The sequence below is a fragment of the Aptenodytes forsteri genome, unplaced genomic scaffold (genome assembly GCF_000699145.1).
Source record: "Aptenodytes forsteri isolate BGI_AS27 unplaced genomic scaffold, ASM69914v1 Scaffold321, whole genome shotgun sequence".
In the NCBI taxonomy this organism is placed as follows: domain Eukaryota; kingdom Metazoa; phylum Chordata; class Aves; order Sphenisciformes; family Spheniscidae; genus Aptenodytes; species Aptenodytes forsteri.
The window spans coordinates 714053-724792 of record NW_008795030.1 but is presented as its reverse complement, the minus strand read 5'-3'; the positions used below and the strand labels follow the sequence as shown (position 1 = coordinate 724792).

Genomic DNA, 10740 nt, shown 5'->3' with positions numbered 1-10740 from the left:
AAGCCCTGCCTGGCTGTCGAGGGGGATCCGATCGGAGGAGCTGGTGGCGGGTGACTCGGGCTAACCAGGCTGGATCGTTTGGTCCCTCCAGAACCAGAACCTCTTTGGTTGTCTACAGGATAGCTGTTGCAACAGAAGGAGAGAAAGAGAGAGAGAAATAAGGCTATTAGCTGTGAGGCCAGATTAGACTGTACAATCTCAATGTTAACGTAAATCATCTGTGTTTGCTGCAGTCCAGACCAAAAAAAAAAAAAAAAAATCTAAGTTCCAGCTTTAACTGGTGTTTCCATGAGACCTCGCTCCTTGGTTTTAGTTCCCTCGCAGTGTTTCTTTTGGCCTACACCACCAGAACAAAGGAAAGCTCCTGGGGACTGGCAGAAATGCTATCATCCGTCCCATCTCCCAGGCTGACAAGAACATGAGCCATCTCACCTCTCTGCCAGAGGCCAGGCGTCACGTCTGAGCTCAGAGCAGCCTCCTGGCTTAAGAGCTCCTGCAGCAATGCAAGCCACTACCCCTCCACGCTGAGGTCAGACGTATGACACGCCAAGCAGGGATGTCTACCATGATAAATCACACAAGGACTGGTGGGTGTGCCAGGAAAGCATATGCTCTGAACACCTGCTAGGAACAGATCTCTTCACTGGATTCCATGGCTCAGAGCTGGAGTGCAGCAGCCATGTCTCATAGCTCGCCGTGGGGAGTGAAGAGGAAGACATGGAAACCCAATGTGCTTTAAGGAAAACACCGATTCTTGAGTGACTGAATCTCCCATTTATGGAAGCTGTGTTATACCAGAAAATATCCTGTAATATCCTACGTACATGTAAAGGAAGTCCTAAATTGACATCTCTTTCCATGGTAAAATAGAAAAATAAGGTACATTTGCCACAAAAACGTCACGGTTTTTAACAGTGCACAGTGCTGATCCAAGACAGGACTACTGGAGATCAAACCTAGCTCCCAGGGTTCTTTAAAAACAACCACCGAAACAAAACCAGAGAGGGGAGATCTCTGTGGCTAGGCAGAGATCTAAGCAACTGCATAACACAGCGTAAGCTTCATCTGAAAGCTCGTTTCTGCTCTGCCCTAGAGGAACATGCTGCAGAGTGGAGTGCTTGGTCTCTTTGACACATCAGAAGAGCCTTTTCTGCAGCACTGCTGCCTTTGGATAAGATGGAGACAAGCTAATGCAGTCCTGTTTATCAGACATACTTCCTCCTGGTACTCTTGACTCTGTTTCACTGCCTTTAAGAAAAAAAAAAAAAAAAGCTCCTCTCTTGTTTCACCCTTTGTGTCTTGAGCCACTGCTGGACCATAATTCTCATCTCTAGAGGTGACTGGAAGTCACCATTTCATCCGATACAAAGCAGCTGCCCTGAACTTGCACTGAAGTCTCTGGGAAGAAGTCAGCTGGTGTGCTCAAGTCCTTTAACTACATCTACATCTTCAGCGCCCACGTCATGCATTTGTCAAAGATCATGGGGGCAAATGGTAACAAGAAAAACAGAGGTGAAAGAAGCCGTTCTTTGCACAGCTCTATCAGGAACGTAGGTCTACATGCTCTGGAACAACTGCATTGGAAAACTCATGCAATGGAGCCAGACCATTATTTGGGACCCCACTCTTCTAGAAAGTGAAGTAACTCTGCTCTAGTTCTCACCCAAGCCCATTCTCCCGTTCTGTACGGGAATAACAACGGTGGTTGGGATTTACGGAGAGCTGTGCTGCCTGTGCCTCTGTCCCTGCCTGCAGTTGCACTTCCCCTCCAGACAGGAGCATTCTGGTTCCCATACAACACCCGTTAGGAAGTTCTGCTGAACTATCTCAGCCTGTCTCATGTCATCCTTTTACACCACCTACTACTCCCTGGTGACAGAAGGGATCCCGTAGGCTTACCTAAATTCCACCGGGGGTGGAGGCAGGCTGTCATCTGGGAATGAAGGAGGTGGTGGCACAATAGAGTCAGTCTGCGGCGGTGGCGGGTAGCAGTTCACATCCATGCTTTCGTTTGAACCGATGCTGCCGTTCTGATACACCATGTTAGAGGGGTACCTGAGTGAAAGCAAGACAAGCAATTTATTTAAAGAGTTCAAGGCAATGTCTAAAGCTCGTTTTTCCCCCTCACTCACAAGAGCTTTGCCTCCTGGAAGGGTTACAAACAAACAACTGTGCAGCAGTTCAACCACCGAACAGCAGTGATATTAACCACGTGGATGGATCAACCTGCAAGATGTAGAAATGAGGTTTTCTAGCAGGAATGGCTTTTCCCAGCACAGTGGGACCTGCCTTTAGGTGGGACCTTATCATCCACCACAGCAGGACACACAAAACAAAACCTTAAAGCAACATCTAAAAAAAAAAAGTCTCTATTTCTCAAAGCATCTTATATGAAGGACCACGTACAGCTGTATTAGTTTGCTCTGCATAATTCTTTGGCTAGAATTTGCCCAGATGCTCTCATGTTTGTTTATTGCTACCACACACCAGAACAGCACGAGTATATATTTTAGTGAACAGGAAAACACCGAAATAAAAATATTTTTCTTAACATTTGATTACAGAAAACACACTTGTAAGAGTGTTTTGACCAACTTGGACTTGAAGGACTCCCAGTTACACTGGGTATCATCAGTGGCAAAAAAAGAAGAGGTACTCAAAGATGCCAAAAAATAAGCTTGAGAACAGAGTATCAAAGAGAACCCAGGAAACAGCGATGCCATTAAAAGCAAGCATCCAAAGCTGAAATAGTACTGAAGGAAGAGCCCACTCTCGCACTCAACTTTCAATGAGCTCATTTCCCTGTGGGGTGGTGGAACCACCCCATTCTTGGGGGCTCTGGACCTCAAGTGAATTCAAATGCATGAACATGCTTACACGAGAAAAGAGAGGAGCAAGAAAATGGTGCTGTTGTGCTGCTCGATTCCTCTGCTAGAAACCAAACCTGTTCTCCTATTAAACTAAAAGGAAGTTTTATTTTTAGCCGGAGAGTGTGATTTAAAGAGAGATTTTTTCTTACATGAAAGGAAGCTGCAAGGAGCGAGCAAGCGCGAAGTGCATTGTGGGGAATTCGGTCTGCTTCCAGCCTTGCTGGTGTCAAAAGTTAAATGAATTCCCAAGCCAGAAGCGCTAAAGAGAGATCTGTAGCTTGAAATACTTGGATGGGGACAGCCCCCGCTTCAACTTTAGGGTGTGAAGAGCCGTTTGTGAAATGTAACAAAGCAATCACACAATACCACCGAGATGCCACCCCGCTCCTCAGCGCGAGGCCCAGAGGCTAGGTGCGATGGGAAGGGCATCGCGATGGGGTAGGGAGCCAAAGCTCTCAACACTTCTGTGCCCACAAGACAGGCAGCCGAGAGCAGCCTTGCTACAGAAGCTGTTCCTGCCACCTTGTTCAAACCATGTAGCTCCCTGATTTATTTAGCAAATTTTAAAATCAGCAGACGGATTTACTTTGGAGAATCTGATTAGTGGCAGTATCGATCCACACTGTGCAGCAGATCTGGAGAAGCTGCAGAGCAGGGTGAACTGCATTACAATCAACAACGCCCGCCCGCTCCCCCTCGCTGGGGAGCTGAACAGAGAGCCCCAGACTTGCTTACCCGGCAGGACCGTGTTTGTCCTTTGACTCAACAAATTCTTGTCCCATTTTCAGCTTCTCCCACTCTTCTTTCCGGGTTTTAATTTTCCGCGGGTTCACGTTTCCTCGGTTCGGATTCTCCTTTTTCTCTTTCTAAGGGAGGAGGAATCAAACAGAAGCCTTATTTTGCTTTAAACTCACAGGGAATAGAGAGGGATAGGATAGACTTGTAGCAGTTTCAAGAAGATACAGTCTCAAAGAGGGCCAGGATTTTTAATTTACTTTCCTGATTGCTGCAAGCTCCAAAGATCTCCCATACAAAGAAGCTGGAGCACAGGTAGCATAAAAAACCCAAGAAAAACAGCATCAGATTTCCCCAGTGCAGCTCAGACATGATGCCATCGTTACTCACTGGCATGACCACCTTGAGAGCAGAGTGAAAGCTCAGTTCCCCACATCAATTCAGTTTTTGGCCTCTGTGTCAAGACTGCCAAATCTCACCATCACCTCGCTGGTGTTAAGTGCTTTGGGGTGCAATATGGACACTCGCCCACAAAGAACTGGGCTAGCCTCCCTCTCTGGATTCTAACATGCCCTAAATCTCTCCTTTGTTATTTTGATTGAAAAAATCATGATTTGTTTTGATATTTAATACTCCAGTTGCTCAAAAGCTAAATAAAGTATGCTCAAACTGAATCTTTTATGGTGTAAGTTTCAGTGTTGGTAAACATGGGTCCAAATCCCCAGGCAGCCAAACCAGGAACTCTACCTGGCATTTTCAGCTTAAATGGTTTTGTTAAGCCTCCCGCTTGCCCCTAATTTAACATTAGGGCCTGGTTTTACACCCCTGAAGGGACATTTTCTCCTTCCTTTATTCTTCCACAGTAGAATTTATTACACCACTCAACACACTGTGGTGCTGGGGCAGTGGGATTTGCGCTGCTTCAACGCTGAACAGACCTCTATGCAACATTAGAAGTGCAGAAAAGACTCCAACACAACTTTCTCCCCTGCTGACTGCACCAGCGCTATGTTTGAGGACTACAAATTAAGCCATTATAACCATACAAAGACGGTGGCATTTGGAAAAACAGATTAAGGGTACCTTTGTTTTCTTTTTTTAATTAACAAGGATGAGAGTAAACCAGATAAAAACTTCACTGAATTGATCCCTAGAGACTTTAAGAGAGCAAACCTGAATTTTGGATAGCAACTTTGGAGTCCAAGATTCATTAACACTTCCCACCTCCTATTCTTCCCTGACATGCCTCCGTTGGCAGAGATCTCCTGTTTCCTCACCCTATGTTTCCGCTTCTCTTTCATAATATCCTTGGTGTCCTGAAGCATTTTCTCTTTCCAAAGGTCAAAGAAGTATGAAGGATCTGTGTAGAATTTAAGCGCCTCTTTGCCATCATCCCTAGGACAGGGAGGGGGAAAAAAAACACACACAAACAAGGACCAAGTCACGCATTTGTTTGAAGCCCAAAAAAACCACAAGGCACAACCCCAGATGACAGTTTAAAAGTCTGCAGTGAGAAGGTCAAACACGCTGCTCTCTGCTCTGTCCTCCATTTCAGAACAGGCAGTGGACCCACAGCCTCACTTGTCCCGGCTCTCCCACTTGCCATCGCTTTTGCCCTGACACAAACTCTCCATTACTCAGCACCTGAAGAGCTCAACTGCTCTGAACAATCGCGAAGAGAGCAGCAGGTCTCTCACTTCAACTCCCACTCGTTTGCGTTGTAGTTTTGATGTGGAAAAAAAAAATACCCACCACCTTCTCCAGGCCAGGAACCCTAAATCAGACCAGCAGCATCCCTGAAACTCATGAGCGAGCGCGCACACACACACACACACGCGCTCTCCTCCTACTTTGCAGTGCAGCCGCGTCTGGCAGAAGACAGCTGCCTCCAGCTATCTGTAATTACTTTTTACCTGTTCAAAAGATATTTATGGATGTGGGCTAAGTCTCTGTATTCTGACCCCCTTTACTTCTACTACCTACAAGATGAAATCAGAGCGGGACTGCTCAAGAGAACTGGTTACACAGCCAGCGTAGGTCACATCAGACGTCTCACACCAGGCACAGAGGCCACAGAAAGCATCTCCAGATCTACAGGAGTCTACTGCACCCACCTGGGTGAGAGCCATTTACAGATGTATGCTCTGCAGTTTGCACTGCGTCTTTCTGGAAAGGAGCCACAGGGCTACAGAGAAGCACAAGAAAAATGCATCATCTGCACAACACCTAGCATGTTTATGCAGTGCCAGCCAAGCCTTGCCCCAAGGCAGTCACAAAAGTGACAGCAGGTAACCAAATATACGATTTTCTAGCTACGCTCATTTGTACAGCTCCAAAAGCAAAGTTTCACGTAATCCAGAGGACGGAGATTTCCTGGTGGATCTCAGCTTAGCGACTCGACTTCCCATTGGAAACTGCTACTTCAGTACAGCACGGGATGGGAAATTACCTCCTCGGCAGGTTGGGAGGAAGAGGTACTCCTCTGCAAGGGAACAAGGGGCCAAGAAGGTGTTGCAGCCATACCTGTAAGGTGAGAGAATATTGAGGGGTGGAGGAGTATTGCAGGTTCTATAGGTTTCAAGGACAGGCACGGGGAGAGAATCTCTGTCGAAGAGCTTCTGGTCCTGAGTAGTGGAGCTTTTGAAGGCCTTCCTGGTGTTAATGCCTTGCAGGGAGACTGTAAGAAAGAGGAGAGAGCAAGTGAAGAACAGCTTGACCCAGGCCAATGACACTGAAGATCAAGTAGCAAACATCTGATTTCAGTTGGAGTTCTTGGCATGCTTAGCCCTTCTTAAGGTCAGGTTCCTTTTCCCACAGATCTCTTGGGAAACCCAGCAAATCTCAGATCATGCCGTGCCAAGATCCGCTGCTGTATAGACATGGCTCTCTCAAGAGTTGCCGATGTGGTTTCAAACCCCTGCGACCAAGACTCAAGAAGTGCACCGCTATCAAACTGCTGAAAAGCGAGTTTCCACATGGAGACTTGCTAACGAGCTAATCTGGACTCGGCCAGAAAGGCTATCCACATGAGCAGCACGGTGCTTTTTCAGGAGGGGAGGAAACGGTCCCTCTTAGTCCAAGAGAAGACGTTCCAACACCCATCACAGCGTCATGCTCGTTTTATGGCCGCGAACCAACCATGCTGACTCAATAAGAATCTTTACCACGCTTGGTCTGCAAGGACTGTGCTCCAGTCCATTACCTTCTTCCTCTTTGGGATCCAGCTGAGTGACTTTGACTTGCAAGCGGTCAACTCTCTCGACTAGAACGCTCACCCGAGAGGCAAAGGTGTTGGCTTGAGTAAACAACTCTCCAAATATGTCTTCTGCAAATTTACCTGGAATATTAAAGTGTCCACATTACCCTTGTGAGCCACATCAGACCATATTCAGTCTCCCAGCTTGTTTTCTTGAAGAAAGAAGAAAGAAAGAACGAACGAACCATGCTTCTTTTCAAGTTTGTCAGGGTTGAGTTTAACATCCAGGAAGAAAACACTCTGTTCCACCAAAACCTGACATTTCCAAGGGATCTTCAAGCAATAAAGAAACAATTGAGACATACTTTCAAGTCATTATTAAAGTAATGAAATAAAGAGGGCTGACAACACTATACTGGTCTGAACCTGGACGGGTCTGTAGGTCCTTTAACATTCTCTGCCGTTCTGTTTATTAGACAAGCAAATACAGTTAGATTTTTATTGCTCTGGAGAATCTCAAAGGCTCCCAGTCTCCAGCAGGCCTGCCTCCAGGGTAACTGGCACATATTTACAAGCTCAAAGTTCTCTGGAGCTAGAGAGCAGACCCAGCCCTTGATCCTAAAGCCTCAGCTATAACCACAGACGAAAGCACTGACCCTTTTGTTCCTTCAGGTGGCAGTGTCTGAAAAATTGATGCATTCACGTTTATTCTAAATCAAAACCAAAGGGGAACTTCTCAAACAGGGATATTCTCTCTGTAACAGCTTGGCTTGCCCAGTGGGCTGCTATGACAAACATCATCCATCGTTTGGACCGCAAGAGTGCCTAGGGGCTTGGATCAGGAGCTCGCTGCACCACTTACAAGCGTAACAAAAAGATGTCCCCTGTCCTTAAGAGTTTAAAATCTATGCATACAACAAGAGATGACCACAGGTAGAGAGAGATGGGAGAACTGGAAGAAAACCAAGAACTTACAAGGAGTACTGTCTTTTTGTTCTGGTCTCAGGCATAACCCAAGACAGGGAGCCCAGACCATGCCGAGGACAACACTGATCAGAACAGACTTGGCACTGACAGCAGACACAGGCCCATGGAGTTCCCACTGATGGAAAACATTTCCAGCCACGGCTGTTGAGTACAAGGCTGCTCCCAATAAGCAGTCTGGTTTTGAAGCGCATCGTCATATGGTCAACAGTTTGTTCTGGAATCTGTTACTCCTAAGGATCCCCTCTGACATTCAGGAAAGGATAACCAGTTGGAAGCCTAACTTTAACAGCAATTTTGGAAAATCTGGTTGTCTGCAACGAGTCACATCAGAAAGACAAGCGCCCCACAAGGCGCCGCGAGGGCATCCCCCGAAACCCAGCTGCACAAATACTTTCAGCTATCTAAACTGACATATCAGCTACTTGTTCATACTCCCATGCAGTTCTCCTTACACTGCCAAGCACAGGGAACCAGCCAGGTTAAAAATCAACCTCCTCCACCCCTTTTGGTGGCAACGCCAGCTTGACATGTTTCTAGAAAGCAAATGCTGGACATTAACTTCAACTGACCTCCTCCTTCCACTCTCCTAGACAATACAGTCTCCACATACGCTCCATTAACAAGCCCAAACAGCTTTCCTCAAACTCATGAGAAGAGATTTTATTTCTGGAGACCTAAGGGCCAGGTAGCTCTTGCTACAGCCAGGTTTCATGAAGCGCTCTCCGCGTCCAACATCAGCACAAGACCAGCTCTCCTGTTTGACCAAAGGGGGTGAACGTTTATCTTTTGTTAATTTGATAATTTGACACCTCCCAGCAACAGTTCAAATCTGACACCTCCCAGCAACAGTTCAAGAAAGAAAAGTTGTCATTTGGTTTCTACTTTAATGAGAACTGAAAATAATTTCTGAATTTCACAAGGAACTGCAACAAGCACTAGGGAAAAAATAAAGTCTTTGGTTTGCAATGCTGAGTAGTATGTTTCAAGCATAAAATAATATATAAACAGCATTGTATATACTGGTCTTGACCCTGGAGGGAGAAGGAGGGATGGTCTGTATTCCCTTGTCTTGCACCTGTACTGAGTTATCACCCAGCATCTCGCATACTGTTCTGCATTTCATGTACACTTTTAGATGAGGTAAGGCAGAGATTAATTTTTTTGTTTAGTTACTTTGACTGCAAAAGTGCAGCTTACAATCAGAATTATCTTTGTCATGCACTGGCAGGAAGACAGACGGCATGATTTAATAGGTCTTTCCATCTTTAGCTTGTGGATTCTATAAAATCACACAGAAATGCACAGTCGACTTATACAAAGTGCTACCAGCTGTGATAGTAACGAAGGGTAAACTCACTGGAATATGAAAGTTTGACAAGATTTATGTTTGCATCTTTGTAAAGAGACTGTGGTGCACTAGGCATGGCTGATTATTCACTTGACAGGGCTGTCACAGCCTACTGAACCTGCTTTACGTTCCTGTAATATTCAATGTATGAGGAAGGAGTGGATTTACTTTTCAGAAGTAAGAAGAGAAAAGGAGCAGGGGGCAGGAGTCTGGTCATTTGGGTGCGAGCATTCTGTAGCAGTTAGTCTAAATATTGCTTCATTTAAAATACTGCTGACCCTAGGGAAGCGGGTAAGAGACGGTGCTCAGCATTTCCTCCTCACCTGCCTCGCTCCCCTCTTACACAGACAAGCACGCAAGTGTCAGCAAGAGCCACCTCTCCCGAGTTTTCCCTCCAGCGCTCTCCTCAAGGTATCCGCGATTGGTCCAGCAGCACGCACCTCCCTCCCCACATCGCCGAGCGAGGCTCCCAGGGTACCTTCCCGATAAAGAAACCGGGATGCAATTTGGCTTCCAGCGCTTCACCCTCTCTGACGAGGTAGAAGCAGAGAAGCTTTGAGTATCAGAGCTGCGCAAAGAAGGTCTAAACCTGAAGGATCTCACCACGGCTCTGTCACGCTAACCCACTGCATGCCTTTGGACTGGGATTAGCTTTCTCTGCAGCTGAGATTTGCACAGCTTTACTGCTTTCTTCCTCGTCATTTCACATGCACGAGATGGATTTTACTCACACTCCCCAACCATCTTGGCTACAGGACCTAACAAATGAACAACGAGGGCCAGTCAAATGCAAGCAGAGAGACTGGTCTTGCCTGTGCAGTGACATTTCTACAACCCAACAGAATGCGATACCGACTGGCAGCAGACACAGGCCCAGATTTTAGCAACAGCCATGGTTTTACTGCTGGAAAGAGACTGCACCCAAGCTTTCCCTACCACATTCACGCTATGGCGGAAGACAAGAGCCTTGCTTTGCAGAGCAAGCAGAAGTGCTTGCAGACACTAGAGAGAAGCTAAACAATATATTAATTTGATTATCAAAGTCTTGCTTCAAGGGCAGAGGTGGCTAATCAGAATCCAGAGCATTTCAACAGACTAAGGAGTCATCCCGGAGAGACCACAATTAACTCTTCGTTGCTCCTGTGGCACGTAGGCCCATGTTTTCCCTCCAGCCTTTACAAGGCTATTGGTCAGCCCACTGGAGAGCTGAGCTAGGCATCGCTATAGCTCATGCTGCCATGTGAGCGAGCAGCCCCAAACCCCCAATACTCCAGAGGCAACGCTTCGCTCAGACTGGGGACTTTGGGTCTTGCAATGCAACAAACAGCAGGGGCAAACAGGCGGCTTCTGCGTGTGCGCTTTAATTATCTTTCATTAAAAATAAGACTACTGACACACTGTAGATTCAACACAGTCAAGCTCCATTTAGTAGCGCGTGCAATTACAGGCACATTCTCTGACACAAGATCCTGGCTGCTCGGAGAGCCTCCCATTTTACAAGCCTGAGTTGTGCTCCATCCTTCCATCTGCAGTTTCGCTGCAGCCTCTCACACACGCACGCACACACACGTACACACACCCCCCCCCCCATTTTCTCTTTGATG

The 10740-nt window shown here is 46.6% G+C and overlaps 1 protein-coding gene across 2 annotated transcripts in view; it reads right to left on the bottom strand.

Annotated features, from left to right (window-relative positions):
* Window positions 1–10740, bottom strand: part of WASF2 (WAS protein family member 2) — a 34227-nt gene that overhangs the window by 5570 nt on the left and 17917 nt on the right. For both annotated transcript variants that reach the window (XM_019471253.1, XM_019471254.1), the window contains exons 3-8: window positions 6808–6942; window positions 6129–6282; window positions 4883–5000; window positions 3606–3736; window positions 1900–2055; window positions 1–123 (exon numbers count right to left, since the gene is read on the bottom strand). The exon at window positions 1–123 is cut by the window's left edge and continues 380 nt beyond it. In XM_019471253.1, coding sequence (XP_019326798.1) covers window positions 1–123; window positions 1900–2055; window positions 3606–3736; window positions 4883–5000; window positions 6129–6282; window positions 6808–6942 — 817 coding nt within the window. The remainder of the gene's footprint in view (window positions 124–1899; window positions 2056–3605; window positions 3737–4882; window positions 5001–6128; window positions 6283–6807; window positions 6943–10740) is intronic.